The following is a 17,628-nucleotide window of genomic DNA, read 5'->3' on the forward strand; positions in this document are numbered from 1 at the left end:
CTAGACAGAAAATATTTTGTGACTTTGCAGACATAGTCTGGGAACAGTTCCAAACATACGTTTGGGAACATTCCCTATGCCCCTGGATTCGGATCCCAGAGGCAGGGGCCTGCAGTAGAGTCCCCTGGGTAGGGACCTGGCATCATGATCAGAGAAACAATCACATTCCCCTATCTGATCTGAGAAGCAGTGTGAGCTCAGGGACAAGCTCAGGTCTTAGCCCCAGGGTTGGGGAGGTCAATCGTGGAAACTTGCTAAAGCGACCACTGGGAGTTTAGGGACCACACCAGTTGGTCCAGGAATAATCAAACCCAGGGAGGGACAAGGCTTGTCCAAGATGAGTGGGATTCCTTCTCTGTTTCTATAGGAGTTGCTTTGCAAGATTAGAGCAAGAAGAGGAGAAATAATTCTTCAGATGGGGAAGAAAAGCTATAGGATAGAATTCTGGGGACTTGTAGCAGTTCTGGAGCTTAAGGAGTTCAGGATGCAGAAATTTGCTACTTTTGGGAAATGGACCACCATAGGGACCAAGGCCTGCATTGAAATTGGCATTAACCAAGTGTATTAAATTTCAGGCCCCCAGATCAGCCATACATGACAGATCAGCCAACTTCAGTGGTGTGGCCTGTGGAACCATAGCTCCATCATGGGGAAACTTCCCTTTACCCTTGACCTGTACCTGACTCAGTCACTCCTCCTCCTTACCATCACTGAAAGCTGGCTTTTCCCAGGCAACATAGAAAACAACTGCTACTGTCCCCAGAGGGGGTCTCATCTTCTCCTACTCCCCCAGACTCACTGAGAAAGGAGGAGGTATTGGCATCCTTCTAGGGCCCCAGTGTCACTATCTCACCATTTCACCTCCCCCATCTCTTTCTTTCTCTTCCTTTGAAACCCATATCATCTTCCTCTACTTGCCACTCCAGATTCCAGGTAACTGTTATCTATTGCCCCCCAGGTCCCACCTCCAACTTCTAAAACAATTTTGATCCCTTTCTTATATTTGTTTTCTCACTCTCCATGCCCACATTGATCCTTGAGGCCTTCAGTATTCACCTGGAGCTTCCTGATGACCCTTCTGCAGACTGCCTTCCAACACTCAACTCCTATGACCCTCTGCTCCACTCTACTTCGCCCACTCACCAACTTGGACATACACTCGGTCTCATCATCTATAACCACTGCACAACCTTTAACCTCACCAACTCTGAAATCTGACCTCTATATGACCACTGCTTCCACTCCCACACATCTCCTCCCCGTGAGTCTGTACTATTCCCCCACAGAGAATTCCAATCTTTTGACCCCATCCAACTTTCTCAACTCATTACGCCAATTTAGCCTCTTTACCCAATCTACCTTCCTTCCCTTGATGTCCAAATAAATGCTCTAAACACCACCCTCTCTACAGAACTCAACTCAATTACTCCCCTATCCCTTTGTTGATCTCGTACCTCTAACCCACAGCCCTGGATCACCTGCAGAGTGAGCCTCTTTCACTCCTGTGCTCTAACCGCAGAGCATTGCTGGTGGAAATCTAAATATCAGGCCAACTTCATCCATTTTCATTGGTACAGTTTAGGAATGCCTATGGGTGAGGGATTTCATTATTATTATTAATGTTATTAATAAAAATAATAATGATGGATAATCATATTTTTTAAGAGATTACTGTGTGCCAAACACTTTCATTCATTCATTCAGTTGTATTTATTGAGCGCTTACTGTGTGCAGAGCATTGTACTGAGTGCTTGGAAAGTACAATTTAGCAATAGAGACAATCCCTTCCCAGTACGGGCTTACAGACTAGAAGGGAAAGACAGACATCAAAACAGGTAAACGGGCATCAATAGCATAAATATAAATAAATAGAATTATAGATATATATACACATCAAAACAAGTAAACAAGCATTAATGCAAATAAATAGAATTATAGATATGTACATATGTACACAAATGCTGTGAGGTGGGGAGGAGGGTTAGAGCAAAGAGAGTGAGTGGGGAGATGGGGAGGAGAGGAGGAGCAGAAGAAAAGGGGGCTCAGTCTGCAAAGGCCTCCTGGAGGAGGTGAACACTCAGTATGGCTTTGAAGGGGGGAAGAGAGCTAGTTTGGCAGATGTGAGAAGGGGAGGGTATGCCAGGCCAGAGGTAGGATGTGGGCCTCGGGTCGATGGTGGGACAGGTGAGAACGAGGTACAGTGAGGTTAGCACCGGAGAGGGATGTAGAAGGAGAGGAAGGAGATGAGGTAGAAGGGGTCAAGGTGATGGAGAGCTTTGAAGCCAATGGTGAGGAGTTTTTGCTTGATACAGAGGTTGATAGGCAACCACCAGACATTTTTGAGGAGGGGGGTGACATGCCCAAAACACTTCTGTAGAAAGATAATCCAGACAGCAAAGTGAAGTATGGATTGAGGAGGGGAGACACAGTAGGTTGGGCAGCCAGAAAGGATGCTGATGCAGTAATCTAGTTGAGATAGGACTTATTCATTCATTCAATAGTATTTATTGAAGACTTACTGTGTGCAGAGTACTGTACTAAGTGCTTGGAAAGTACAATTCGGCAGCAGAGACAATCCCTATCCAACAATGGGCTCACAGTCTTCTGTCTTGGTCTCCTCTAATTCACCACAACTGTACACGCAAACTTACAGTACCAAGAGAGAAAAATAATAATGTAATAATAATGTTGGTATTTGTTAAGCACTTACTATGTGCAGAGCACTGTTCTAAGCGCTGGGGTAGACACAGGGGAATCAGGTTGTCCCACGTGGGGCTCACAGTCTTAATCCCCATTTGACAGATGAGGTAACTGAGGCACAGAGAAGTTAAGTGACTTGCCCACAGTCACACAGCTGACAAGTGGCAGAGCTGGGATTTGAACTCATGACCTCTGACTCCAAAGCCCGTGCTCTTTCCACTGAGCCACGCTGCTTCTCCAAATCAACAACAAGTGCAGAAGGAAGAATAAGTTGTGATTATGGAAAGAGCATGGGCTTGAGAGTCAGAGGTCATAGGTTCTAATCCTACTCCGCCACTTGTCAGCTGTGTGACTTTGAGCAAGTCACTGAACTTCTCTGGGCCTCAGTTACCTCATCTTAAAATGGGGATTAAGACTGTGAGCCCCATGTGGAACAACCTGATCACCTTGTATCCTCTGCAGGGCTTTGAACAGTGCTTTGCACATAGTAAGTGCTTAACAAATGCTATCATTATTATTATTATTATTATTACTATTGTTATTATACTAGCATGGTAGTGGTTTGGATGGAGAAGAAAGGGCAGATCTTGGCATTGTTGTCAAGGTAAGACCAGCAGGTTTTTGTGATGGATTGGGTACGTGGGGCAAATAAGAGAGTGGAGTCAAGGATGACAACAAGATTGTTGGCTTGTGAGATAGGAAGAATGGTAGTGTCATCCACAGTGATGGGAAAGTCAGGGAGAGGACAGAGTTTGGGAGGGAAGATAAGAAGTCTTGGACATGTTGAGTTTTAGGTGGCGGGAGGACATCCAAGAAGAGATGTCCTGAAGGCAGGAGGAGATGTGAGCCTGGAGGGAGGGAGAGAGAACAGGTGAGGAGATATTGATTTGAGTATCATCTGTATAGCGATGATAGTTGAAGCCCTGGGAGTGAATGAGTTCACCAAGGGAGTGATTATAGATGGAGAATAGAAGGGGACCAAGAACTGACCCTTGAGGAACCCCTTCAGTTAGGAGATTGGAGAGGGAGGAGGAACCTGTAAAGGAGACTGACAATGAATGACCAGAGTGATGAGGAGAACCAGGAGAGAATGGAGTCAGTGAAGCCAAGGTTGGTTAACATGGTGAGGGGAAGGGGATGATCAACAGTGACAAAGGCAGCTGAGTTGTCAAGGAGGACCACTAAAAAGACTGTACTGAAAAAGACTGTACTAAGCACTGGAGTAGATGTAAGGTAATGAGGTCCCACATGGGGCTCACACTCTAAGTAGGAGGGTATTGAATCCCCATTCTGCAAATTAGGGAACTGAGGCACAGAGAAATGACATGTCACAGAACAAGTAAATGGTAGAGCAGGGATTAGAAGTCAGGTCCTCTGATTCCCAGGCCAATTCTCTTTCCTCTTAGTCACACTGCTCCCTTAATTGCTCTTCATTTAGAATGTCAGAAATTGTATGGCACTATATGTAGAGTGGCTATTTTGGTTAAAGAAGCATATCAGCATATTCGGTGAAAGCAATTATCTGTTTATTTGTCTGGTGTAAATGTGATGGCTTAAATAAAGTCAATTCTACTTTGATACATTTACTATTGGGGAAGAAAAGTGTTAATGCTGAGCTGTTACTGGGAGATGGGGAGATACCCACTTTTAGGAGAACCAATTCCCCAAGAGAAGGGTAGGATTATGTATAATGAGCAGAGAATGCCTGAGAAAAATATGGAGGGAAACTTGGTTGACATCAACTGGAAATTGACCAGGCAATGAACCAGGATGTAGGTGAAGTTGGCCCCGTGGAACTATCCTGTGTCCTTGCTATAGGAACTAAAAGTTGACGATTCTTATTTGGTAAGAGTCTTGTTTTAATGATCTTGAAGAGCAAATGTAACAAACAAGCACATACCTCTAGGCTGTGAGCTCGTGGTGGGCAAGGAGCATGTCTATCAACTGTGTTGTATTGTACTCTCCCAAGCACTTAGAACAGTGCTCCGCACACAATAAGTATTCAATAAATACTACTGATTAAGTGATGGATTGACCCCTTCAGATAGTCTGAGGGTGCCTCCTGTGTCCATAGGAAGGCGTTTGGCAGTTCGAGAAAAGTGGAGAGAAAGAGACTAGTATGATAGTGCAGGGGTTTCCCCATCTCCTTATAATGTACTCTTCCAAGTTCATTCATTCATTCATTCATTCATTCATTCATTCATTCATTCATTCATTCAATAGTAGTTATTGAGTGCTTACTATGTGCAGAGCACTGTACTAAGCGCTTGGAATGTACTATTCGGCAACAGATAGAAACAATCCTTGCCCAGGAACGGACTCACAGTCTAAAGGGGAAGACAGACAGCAAAGCAAAACAGAACAAAACAAAACAGCATCTAGATAAATATAATCATGGAGATATACACCTCATTAACAAAATGAATAGGGTAATAAATAATATATGCAAATGAGTACCGTGCTGAGCAGAGGGGAGAGCAGAGGGTGGGGAGGAAGGGGAGAGGAGGAGGAGCAGAGGGAAAGGGGGGTTCAGTCAAGGAAGGCCTCCTGGAGGAGGTGAGCTCTCAGTAGGGCTTTGAAGAGGGGAAGAGAGTTAGTTTGGCCGATGTGAGGAGGGAGTACATTCTAGGACAGCAGTAGGATGTGGGCCAGGGATCGACAGAGGGACAGGCGCAAATGGGGGGCCATGAGGAGGTGAGCAGCAGAGGAGTAGAGTGTACAGAATGGGCAGTAGAAAGAGAGAAGGGAAGTGAGGTAGGAAGGGACAAGGTGATGGAGAGCTTTGAAACCAAGAGTGAGGAGTTTTTGTTTCATGTGAAGGTTGATAGGCAACCACTGGAAGTGTTTGAGGAGCAGAGTGACATGCCCAGAGCATTTCTGTAGGAAGATGATCCAGTCAATGGAATGAAGAATAGACTGGAGTGGGGAGAGACAGGAGGAAGGGAGAGCAGAGAGGAGACTAACACAGTAATCCAGTTGGGATATTATAAGAGTTCGTACCAGCATGGTAGCAGTTTGGATGGAGGCGGATCTTGGCGATATTATGAAGGCGAGACCGGCAGGTGTTGGTGATGGATTGGATGTGTGAGGTGAATGAGAGAGCAGAGTCAAGGATGACACCAAGATTGTGGGCCTGTGAAATGGGAAGGATGGTAGTGCCATCTACAGTGACAGGGAAGTCAGGGAGAGGACAGGGTTTGGGAGGGAAAATAAGGAGCCCAGTTTTAGACAAGTGCTTAGAATGGTGCTCTGCATATGGTAAACACTCAGTAAATTGACTGATACTAATCCAGCTCAATGGACAGTGTGGCCAGAGAAGGAAGTGACCCACATCACTCAAATCCTGTCTCTCTACTCCAGTCCGTATTTCATTCTGCTTCCTGGATCATTTTTCTGCAAAACGTTCAGGCCAAGTTTCCCCACTCCTCGACAACCTTCTCATCAAGCAGAAACTCCTTACCATTGCCTTAAAGCACCCTACTTGCTCCTTCCTACCTCACCTTGCTACTTTCCTAATACAACTCAGCCTCCACACTTAACTCCTCTAAAGCTAAACTCCTTACTGTACCTCTATATCATTTGTCTTACTGCCGACTTCTCACCCATGTTCATTCATTCATTCATTCATTCATTCATTCATTCATTCATTCAATAGTATTTATTGAGCGCTTACTATGTGCGGAGCACTGTACTAAGCGCTTGGAATGTACAAGTCTGCAACAGATAGAGACAGTCCTTGTCCTTTGACGGGCTTACAGTCTAACTGGGGGAGACAGGCAGACAAGAACAATGGTAATTAATAGAGTTAAGGGGAAGAACATCTCATAAAAGCAATGGCAACTAAATGGAATCAGGGTGATGTACATCTCATTAAACAAAATAAACAAAATGAATAGGGTGATGAAGATATATGCAGTTGAGCGGACGAGTGCAGTGCTGAGGGGGTGGGACGGGAGGGGGGAGGAGGAGAGGGAAGGGGAGAGGAGAGGGTTTAGCTGCAGAGAGGTGAAGGGGGGGATAGAGGGAGCAGAGGGGAAAAGTGGGGAGCTGAGTCTGGGAAGGCCTATTGGAGGAGGTGAGCTTTAAGAAGGGATTTGAAGAGGGGAAGAGAATTAGATTGTTGGAAGTGAGGAGGGAAGGCATTCCAGGACCGCAGGAGGACATGGCCCAGGAGTTGACAGTGGGATAGGCGAGACCGAGGGACATTGAGGAGGTGAGCGGCAGAGGAGCAGAGCATGCGGGGTGGGCAGTAGAAAGAGAGAAGAGAGGAGAGGTAGGAAGCGGCAAGGTGATGGAGAGCCTTGAAGCCTAGAGTGAGGAGTTTTTGTTTAGAGTGGAGGTTGATAGGCAACCACTGGAGGTGTTTCAGAAGGAGAGTGACATGCCCAGAGCGTTTCTGCAGGAAGATGAGCCGGGCAGCGGAGTGAAGAATAGACTGGAGCGGGGCGACAGAGGAGAAAGGGAGATCAGAGAGAAAGATGACACAGTAGTCTAGCTGGGATTTAACAAGAGCCTGTAGCAGTAAGGTAGCCGTTTGGGTGGAGAGGAAAGGGCGGATCTTTGCGATACTGTAAAGGTGAGACCGGCAGGTCTTGGTAACAGATCGGATGTGTGGGGTGAACGAGAGAGTGGAGCCAAAGATGACACCGAGATTGCGGGCCTGAGAAACGGGAAGGATGGTCGTACCATCCACGGTGATAGGGAAGTCTGGGAGAGGACCGGGATTGGGAGGGAAGATGAGGAGCTCAGTCTTGCTCATGTTGAGTTTTAGGTGGCGGGCAGACAACCAGGTGAGACATCCAGTTGGAGACATCCTGGAGGCAGGAGGAGATGCGAGCCTGAAGGGAGGGGGAGAGGACAGGGGCAGAGATGTAGATCTGCGTGTCATCTGCATAGAGATGATAGTCAAAGCTGTGAAAGCGAATGAGTTCACCAGGGGAGTGAGTGTAAATGGAGAACAGAAGAGGGCCAAGAACTGACCCTTGAGAAACTCCAACAGTTAAAGGATAGGAAGGAGAGGAGGCACCTGTGAAGAAGACCGAGAATGACCGGCCAGAGAGATAAGAGGAGCACCAGGAGAGGACGGAGTCCGTGAAACCAAGGTGAGATAGGGTGTGGAGGAGGAGGGGATGGTTGACAGTGTCAGAGGCATCTGAAAGGTCAAGGAGGATTAGAATGGAGTAGGAGCCATTGAATTTGGCAAGAAGGAGGTCATGGGCGACCTTAGAGAGAGCAGTCTCGGTAGAGTGGAGGGGACGGAAGCCAGATTGGAGGGGGTCCAGATGTTCTGTCTCTGGCCTGGAATGCCTTCCCTCCTTATATTTGACAGCAATTATTCTCACCACCTTCAAAGCCTTATTGAAGACACATCTCTTCCAAGAGGCCTTCCCTGAATAAGCCCCCCTTTCCAATTTTTCCATTTCATTCTGTGCCACCCTGACTTGCTCCTTTCATTTATTGCCCCTCCTAGACCAACACCACTTATGTACCTATCTGTAATTTATTTATTTATATTAAAGTCTGTCTCTTCCTCTAGACTGTGAGCTCAGTGAGGGCAGGGAATGTGTCTGTTTATAGTTATATTGGACTCTGGTCCGATTGGAGGGAGGATAAGGGGCCAGCAACAAGATAAAGCAGATTGGGGTACAGTGAGAAGGTTAGTATTAGAGGAGCAAAGGGAGCAGGTTGGGTTGTAGTAGGAGAGTAGAAAGATGAGGTAGGAATGGGTAAGGTGATCTGGATAGCAAAGTGAAGTATGGATTGAAGTGGGGAGAGACAGGAGGTCAGCAAGGAGGATGCAGTAAATACTGCAGGGTAGGCTGAGAGATTAGATTAACAAGGCAGCAGTTCGGGTGGAGAGGAAAGGGCAGATTTTAGATATGTTGTGAAGGTGGGGCCGACAGGATTTAGTGATAGACTGAATATGTGTGTTGAATAAGAGAGAGAAGTCAAGGATAATGCCAAGGTTACAGGCTTGTGAGACAGGAAGGATGGTGTTGCCATCTAAAGTGATGGGAAAGTCAGGGGGAGGATGGGGTTTGAGTGGGAAGATAAGGAATTCTCTTTTGTACATGTTCAGTTTGAGGTGATGGGAGGACATCCAAGTAAGAGTTGTCTAGAAGGCAAGAGGAAATGCGAGGCTACAGAGAGGGAGAGAGGTGGGGGAGGAGATGTAGATTTCAGTATCATCTGAATACTGAAATCTGAATATCTGAATCTGAATAGCTGAACAACTGAATATCAGAATTGAAAAGGAATGTGGCTCAGTGGAAAGAGCAGGGGCTTGGGAAACTGAGGTCTTGGGTTCAAATCCCAGCTCAGCCGCTTGTCAGCTGCATGACTTTGGGCAAGTCAGTTAACTTCTCTGTGCCTCAGTTATCTCATCTGTAAAATGGGGATTAAGACTGTGAGCACCATGAGGAACAACCTGATCATCTTATATCCTCTCCAGCGCTTATAACAGTGCTTTGCACATAGTAAGCACTTAACAAATGCCATTATTATTATTATTATTATCATTATTAATAGAGGTGGTAGTTGAAGCCATGGGAGTGATTGAATTTTCCAAGTGAGTGGGTGTAGATAAAGAATAGAAGGGGATCCAGAACTGAACCTTGAGGAAACCCCACAGTTAGGGGGTGGGAGGCAGAGGATGAGCCCGCAAAAGAGACTGAGACTGAGTGGCCAGATAGGAGAACCAGGGGAGGACGGAGTCAGTTAAATCGAGGTTGGATAATGTTACCAGGAGAAGGGGGTGGTACACATCGTTGAAGGGAGCTGAGCGGTTGAAGAGAGTTAAGATGGAGTAGAGGCCATTGGATTTGGCAAGAAGGAGATCACCGGTGACCTTTGAGAGGCCGGTTTCTGTAGAGTGAATGGGACAGAAGCCAGAATGGAAGGGATCAAGAGAAAATCGGAGGAGAAAAACATGAGACAAGACTCTAGGGGTTTGGAGAAGATTGGTAGGAGGGCGATGGGGCAATAACTGGAAAGAGCCATGGGGTCAAGGGAGGGTTATTTTAGGACAGAGGAGATATGGGCATGTTTGAAAGCAGTGGGGAAAAGGCCATTGGAGAGTAAACAGTTGAAAATGGCCGTTAAGCAGAGAAGAAGGGTTGGGGCAAGTGTTTTGATAAGATGAGAAGTAATGGGGTCGGATATGCAGGTGGAGGGTGTGGAATTTGCGAGAAGGCAGGTGATCTCCTCTAGAGATGTTGCTGGGAAAGATGGGAGAGTTTAAGGGGCAGGAGTGGGGAGAGACTGGAGAAGGGCAGGGGAGATGTGAGTGAGATCACACCTGATAGTATCAATTTTCTTTATGAAGTAGGTGGCCAAGTCACTGGGGACAAGAGATAGGGGAGGCACGGGGAGGTGTTTTTGAGGAGGGAGTTAAATGTCTGGATCAACTGCTGAGAGTGATAGGCATGGGTGTTAATAAGGATGGAGAAATCATTTTGCTGGGTAGAGGAGAGGGCTGAGTTAAAGCACTTAAGGATGAACTTAAAGTGGGCAAGGTCACTCTGCTATCTAGATTTCTGCCAGCAGTTCTCAGTAGCTCATGCACAAGAGCAAAGAAGGTGGACTGTGGAGGTAATCCAGGGCTGTAGACCCGTGGTACAAGATCAATAAAGGGATAGGGGAGTGAGTGAGTCGAGTTCAATAGAGAGGGTAGTGTTGAGTGTCAGTTTGGTCACCAAGGGAAGGGATTTTGGGTATGGAGGTTAAATGGGGCAGGATGAGTTGATAAAATCGGATGGGATCAAAAGATTGGAGGTCTCTGTGAGGGAACAGTACAGATTTGTGGGGAGGAGGTGTGTGAAAGAGAAGTCAGGTGAGGAGGCTGAGGTGATTTAGAGGGATTTCAGAATTGGTGGGGGTAGAGATGTATAGTGGCTAGAAATGATGAGATCGACTGTGTCCAAAGTGGTGAGTGGGTGAGGTTGGGTGGAGCAGGAGGTCAGTGGAGTTGAGAAGTGATTGAATGTGGGCAGCAAAAGGGTCATCAGGAACATCTATGTGGATATTGAAATCCCCAGGGATCAATGTGGGCATGGAGAAAGAGAGAAGGAATGTGAGAAAGGTATCAAAATTCTTCTTGCCAAATCCAAAGGCTGTTACTCCATCCTAATCCTCCTTGACCTCTTGGCTGCCTTTGACATGGCTGGCCACCTCCTTTTTCTGGAAACACTATCTAACCTCAGCTTTACTGACACTTTCCTCTCCTGTTTCTCCTCCTATTTCTCTGCCTGCTCTTTTTGAGTCTTTTTCGTAGACTTCTCTGCCTTCCACCCCAAGGTTCAGTAATAGGTCCCTTTCTATTCTTCATCTACACCCACTCCCTTGGAGGACTCATTCACTCTCATGGATTCAACTACCCCCTCCATGCAGAGGATTCCCAAATTTACATCTACAACCCTGATCTCTCTCCCTCTCTGCAGTCTCATATTTCCTCCTGCCTCCAGGACATCTCTACTTGGATGTCTTGCCATCACCTCAAATTTAACATGCCTAAAACAGAACTCCTTATCTCCCACCCAAACGCTGCCATTCTCCTGACTTTCCCATCACTGTAGATTGCACCACCATCCTTCCTGTCTCACAAACCTTGGCACTATCCTTAGACTTCTTTCTATCATTCAACCCACATATTCAACCTATCACTAAATACTATCGATTTGACCCTCACAACATACTAGAATCCACCCTTTTCTCATTCCTCCTCCAAGCCCCACAGCACTTTTGTACATATCTGTAATTTTATTTATTTATACTACAGTCTGTCTTCCCCTCTAGACTGTAAGCATATTGTGGGCATTCATTCATTCATTCATTCATTCAATAGTATTTATTGAGGGCTACTATGTGCAGAGCACAGTAACAGATAGAGACAGTCTCTGGGCAGGGAATGTGTCTGTTATATTGTCATATTGCACTCTCTCAAGCACTTACTATAGTGCTCTGAACACAGTAAGCACTTAATAAATGCAACTGACTGACTGTGGGGGTGAGACCTCTCTGAGGCAGGGGTGTAAATAGAGCAGAATTGGTGCTTGAGGGAACCCCCGGAGTTAGAGGTGGGTATAGGAAGTGGTAAAGAATGAAAAATCCAGAAAGATAGGAGGAAACAGGAAACCAGGAGAAAACAATGTCAGTGAAGCCAAAGCTGGTAATTCCAGTGTATGTAGTGGTACACTGAGTTGAAGGCAGAGGTTGTGGAGGATTAATATGGCATAAAGGCTATTGTGTTTGGCAAGAAGGAGCTCTTTGGTGACCTTAGAGAGGGATTTTCCATGGAGTGGAGCAGAATCCAGACTGGAGGAATTGAAGGAAAAAATTGGAGGAGAGGAAGTGGAGGAGGTGGGTGCAAACTACTCACTTGAGGAATTCAGGAAGAATGTGAGGTAGTGATTGGAGGGTGCTGTGAGGACAGGGATAGGGGATTCATGAGCTTGTTTTAAAGCAATGACTTGTTAAAGATGCCATCATAATACTTAGGAATTGAAGGCTCTGAGTGTGCCACTGTGATTGGCTAGCAGGGAAATGTCATCACAATACCCAGGTAGAGGAGGGTGGGGCAGGGAGTCCCTGTGGAATGGTGTCTCTCTGGTCTGCAGCCTGAGGCTGCAGTTTGGGAAGGAAATTGTCTCAAGATCTGAGACTCCACACTCCCTCCAGCTCCCACTTCCAGACCAAACACCAGCTCATATTCCTCCCTTCCTCCAAACTCCCATCTAGGTTTAGTTTCAGCACAATTCCAACTCTGGCACACATGCTTTATTGCACCCATAAAATAATAATAATAATAATAATAATGATCATAATGACATTTGTTAAGGACTTACTATGTGCCAAGCACTGTTCTAAGCCCTGGAATAATAATGATAGCATTTGTTATGCACTTACTATGTGCCAAGCACTGTTCTAAGCCCTGCCATAGATATACAAGGTAATCAGGTTGTCCCACGTGAGGCTCACAGTCTTAATCCCCTTTTAGGGATGAGGTAACTGAGGTACAGAGAAGTTAAGTGACTTGCCCAAAGTCACACAGCAAATACTGCCCCTTTTGCCAAATAGTCTGACCAGTGTCTGAGATCCAGTTCTCAGTCCTGGCACCTAGTTGGGGAATGATCTGTTACCTGTCAGTCATTGCCTCTCTTCCTTGAGCCTGAACTTACCCTGATCCCTTATCTCCTGAGTAACTGACACCTGGACAGAGGTCTATATTGGCATGGGCTCATTTAAGAGTCTCAAAGGTGGAATCTTTTCCTCCTTCCAACATGGGGCTTTGGGTTTACAAGCTCATGCAGGGAAAGAGGTGGTGAAGAAGAAATTATGGAGAGTGGACACTAAGTTCCTGTGGAGCAGGCTTCCAAACATTTCCTACAGGAGAGAAGCCTTATCCATCTGGCCCCAACCTCCCCCTGCCCAGTACCCAGCAGAGACTGAGTGCCAATCTTGACAGAAGTGGGGCTTCTTATTAGTATCAAGGTCCACCCAAAACAGGATTGGGTCACTGAAACACTTCCTCCCTTAGGCTGGGAATAGGTTGGTCAGGGGCTCTGGGCTTGAGCTCAAAAGACCTGCTCCCCAGGTCTGTTCTTTTCAAAGCAGAGAGATAGGGAGCAGGGCTGTGGATGAGGAAAGAGAGGGCCAGCTCTGTAGACAAAGAAAAGTTTTAGAGAACATCCTCTGGGTCAGACACTTATAAAGATACTGAGACACAGACTGAAAGAAGATACTCTCCCAAGTGCTTAGTACAGTGCTGGATTAATTAATTAATTGATGTCTTCCTGGCTAGATTCTAAAATTTGGGTCCGTAGGGATCATGTTAACTATTTCTATTGTATTCTCTCAAGCACCTAGAATAATGTTCTGTGTGCTTAGAAGTTTCTCAAACAAGTAGTAGGTGGCCTTGTGGATGAAGTACGGGCCTGGGAGTCAGAGGACCTGGGTTCAAATCCCAGTTCACCTCTTGCCCGCAGTGTGACCAAGTCTCTTAATTGCTCTGTAACTCAGTTTTCACAACTGCAAAATGGAGATTCTATGTCTATTCGCCCTCCTACTAGACTGGGAGACCTCTTTGGGATGGGACTGTAACCAGCCTGAATAACTTGTATCTACCCCAAGCGCTTAGAACTGTGTGCCTCAGTTCCCTCATCTGTAAAATGGGGATTAAGACTGTGACCCCCACGTGGGATAACCTGATTACCTTGTAACCCCCATCAGTGCTTAGAACAGTGTTTGGCACACAGTAAGTGCTTAACAAGTACTATCATCATCATCATCATCATCATCATCATCATCATCATCATCATCATCATTATTATCAAATACCTTAAAAAAATGAACAAACAATATGATGGATTAACTGATTTATTGCACTCTGCTCAGCTCAGGTCTTTGTAATGAGGGCATTTCCTGCTGACAAAACGTCTTGTCAGCCTCCCCTCTCTATTCTTCGGGGTCCCAAATTCTCCTATAACTGTGATACAAATAACTCTGCCAGCATGAATGTTCAGTAGGAGAATTTTCAACTGCAATGTGCGAGGGTAGAGTTTGATCTTTGGGACTTCCATTTATCCGCATACTGCCTATTTGTGGCTTCCACCCAGTTACCCCACTAGTCCCAAGTCCTGTTGGAATAAAGATTTTGCTCCTTTTTGATGATGCCGAATACACCATCCTGAAGACCCCCATTGCTAGTGTCTAGACTGGTAGTGTCCCTGCTGGTAGCAGAGATCACACAGCAAACAAATGGTGAAACAGGGAATGGAACCCAGATCCTTCCCGTTCCCAGGCCCATGTCCTTTCTAGTAGGCTACACTGCTTATCTTCTCCTGACCTCCTTAGCATACACTAGGAACATGGGGTGCTGGTAGTGTTTGTTGAAGTACCTGCAATGGAAAGCACAGGAGACAGCACAGATCACTAGCTTAGAACAGCAGTTGCATGGGGCAGAGAAGAGAAAGCCCCCAATGACTGTGGGGGGAAGTGAAAAGTGAGGAACATTCTTCTCTGAATCTGGCAGGAAACTGCAGAGACAAGCAACTGACTTGACAGGTCCTGACAGGAGAGGTTATGTTCCCAATCTGAAGTTCCCAAAGAGAGACATAGGGACAGAGGGAAAAACTAGGGAGAACTTACAAAAATAAGCGCTATTCTTTGGACTGGGCCCACTATTCATGAATGGAGTTTTAACTGGTAGTGCTAAGAAATCAATGACCAATGTAAAAATACCAGCAAAGTTCAGATCAGGATTATGGGATTCTTCCTTTTTTTTTTTTTGAGTAATGTCCCAAATCAGAGGAGAGAGGGTGAATGGGGGGAGAATGTAGAGGGAGAGGGAGAAATAGAGTGAGAAATAGAGAATTAGACAGAGACACAGAGAGACAGAGACAGAGAAAGTCTCATTGCTTTGTCTGATCCAGACCAGGTGAGAAAAGTCTTCCAATATGTTACTGTCATGGTGAGTTTTTAGCTAAAAAATCCAGTAATTCATTATTGCACTACATTTTTGGTTCACATGCTTTATGTTTTACTGGAAGAGTAATATTTGAGATACTCTATCCAATGATTTTTATTAGCTATCTCCCATTACCACCAATTAATTTTCCCTATTAATTCTTCCTAACCATAGTGGAAATAGTTCTCTTCTGGTAGACAGGAGACCTGGATTCTAACCACAGCCCCGCCATTTTCCTGCTACTTGACTTCTCTGTGCCTCAGTTTCATCATCTTTAAAATGGGGATTAAATGCCTGTTCTCCCTTCCTCTTGGACAGTGAATCCCAGGTGGACAGGGACTGTGTATACCTGATTGTATTGTATAGTCCAGCACTGAACATAGTGCTTCATGTATAGCAAGCACTTAAAAACACCACAAGTGTTATTATTGTCATTTTTACTATTTTTAGTTTTTCCATTGTTATCAAATCATTCCCCAGAATTAAAAGTCATATGGAAGTTACTTACTGTACATTCTGCCTCCTATAATTGTTTTAAGAATTGACCCGCAACATGAATTTATGTAATTTCTGCCTATCCCTGGAAAATTTTTCCTCTCCCACTGAAGCTTTCCATATTCAGATCTAGCTATAAGGGCATACTGTGGACTGTGAATGAGAAGATGGGAATTCTGGTTCATACCCAATTTTGTCAGCATTTGGCATGGCCTACTGGAAATACCACGGTCCCAGGAGTTAGGAGAACCTGGTTATAGCTCCATCTTCACCACTCTCTTTCCTCATCTGCAAAATGAGGAGAAAATGAGGATTATGAGCCTTATGTGAGACAAAGACTGCCTCTGAACCGTTAACTTTATATCTACTCCAACATAGTGAGCACTTCAAAAATACCCCTGTTATTATATGAGCTGACACTTGGCATAAGAAAACACAAAATAGTATACATAAGAGGTTTGACTGCCTGATTCACTCCCATAGTCACAAACCAAGATAGGCAATAGCTTATTCACTTTTCTCCCAGTGCTTAGGCCCATGCTTCACACAACTTAAGTACTTAATAAGTTCTGTTATTAAAACTTCTACTACTGCTACTGCTACTTCTACAATAGCTTCTTCTGACCTCTCAGGATGATGGCTCATTTCCCATTCTCTGGGACCCATTTCTTTGGGATTCTCTGGGTAAGGGATACCCTAGAGATCCCCTTCTCTGTACCCCACCAGGGAGACCAGACTCCAATCCAAATTTCCTGGTTTTCAATGCACCATGAGCCTGCAGGAACTATTCACCAGCAACTACAAGCCTCCCAGATCCAAATGTGCCCCATTTCTACCCTTACAAAATGGAGCAGCATGACTGGGAGCAGTGAAGGAGAGGAGGGCTGGACATGTAGCGGTTGGGGATTGCTCTAAATAGGATTCTGTGAGGGTTGGTGGCAGGAGTAAGGCAATGGTGCCCTATTCCTGAGAGACTTCTATATCTTCCATCACCCAGCCTGAGTACTCAGTGACCTGTGTAGCCTCACTGGGCAGTCTCTGAACTCATTCACCTTATCCTGATCCTTGCTATCTTCTGTTTCCCCTGCCCTCTCCCCTCTCAGATTTAATAGATAGAAGTCTTGATCACTGCATGTTAGGAAGGACAGGATAGGACAGAAGATGAGAAAGGTGACCAAGTTGGTCAGGACTCTGGAGACCTTTCTCTGTGGGGATAGGCTGAGAGCATCAGGACTCTTGATCCTGATGAAGAAAGCTAAGAAGGGACACAAAATTAGAAAGGGAAGGGACAGGGGGAACCAAGATTTATCATTCACCAAATTTCCCAATATCAACAAAGAGTCACCCACTGAAACTCAAATGTGGTAGATATAGACCAAGTAAAAGGAATCCAGAGTAAACAGTAAAATTATGAAATTCATTCCAATTGAAAACTGGGCAGGCATGAAATACTAGAGAAGCAGCGTGGCTCAGTGAAAAGAGCACGGGCTTTGGAGTCAGAGGTCATGAGTTTGAATCCCAGCTCTGCCACTTGTCAGTTGTGTGACTGTGGGCAAGTCACTTAACTTCTCTGTGCCTCAGTTGCCTCAACTGTAAAATGGGGATTAAGACTGTGAGCTCCACGTGGGACAACCTGATTCCCCTGTGTCTACTCCAGCGCTTAGAACAGTGCTCTGCACATAGTAAGTGCTTTACAAATACCAACATTATTATTATCATTATTACCAGGCTCCAGAGGGGATTGGATAGTTCCTGAGCGGAATGAGTGATGCAGATTGGGTTACTGGAGGGAAGGTCATGGAATGGGAGGGAAGAGTTAGTATGGTCCCTCTTTAACTGAAAAGGTGGTTTCCCAGCACACAATTCCTCCAAGTGTCTTGGTACCTTTACTGGAAACTGAGACTTAGGCTAGGGAACATTGTGTTGTCATTTTTTTTCACCGTTCCCCAGATAAATTTTTGAGCACTTAC

General features: G+C 45.5%; 1 protein-coding gene across 1 annotated transcript in view; it reads right to left on the reverse strand.

Annotated features, from left to right (window-relative positions):
* LOC100090856 (vomeronasal type-2 receptor 26) overlaps positions 1–15,868 on the reverse strand; it is a 53,332-nt gene extending 37,464 nt beyond the window's left edge. Inside the window, exons 1-4 of the mRNA XM_039913683.1 lie at positions 15,846–15,868; positions 14,543–14,594; positions 12,876–12,906; positions 12,077–12,118 (exon numbers count right to left, since the gene is read on the reverse strand). Of these exons, the coding sequence (XP_039769617.1) occupies positions 12,077–12,118; positions 12,876–12,906; positions 14,543–14,594; positions 15,846–15,868 (148 nt within the window). The remainder of the gene's footprint in view (positions 1–12,076; positions 12,119–12,875; positions 12,907–14,542; positions 14,595–15,845) is intronic.
* Between the last annotated feature and the right edge of the window lie 1,760 nt (positions 15,869–17,628).

Source organism: Ornithorhynchus anatinus, chromosome 12 (genome assembly GCF_004115215.2).
Source record: "Ornithorhynchus anatinus isolate Pmale09 chromosome 12, mOrnAna1.pri.v4, whole genome shotgun sequence".
Classification (NCBI taxonomy): domain Eukaryota; kingdom Metazoa; phylum Chordata; class Mammalia; order Monotremata; family Ornithorhynchidae; genus Ornithorhynchus; species Ornithorhynchus anatinus.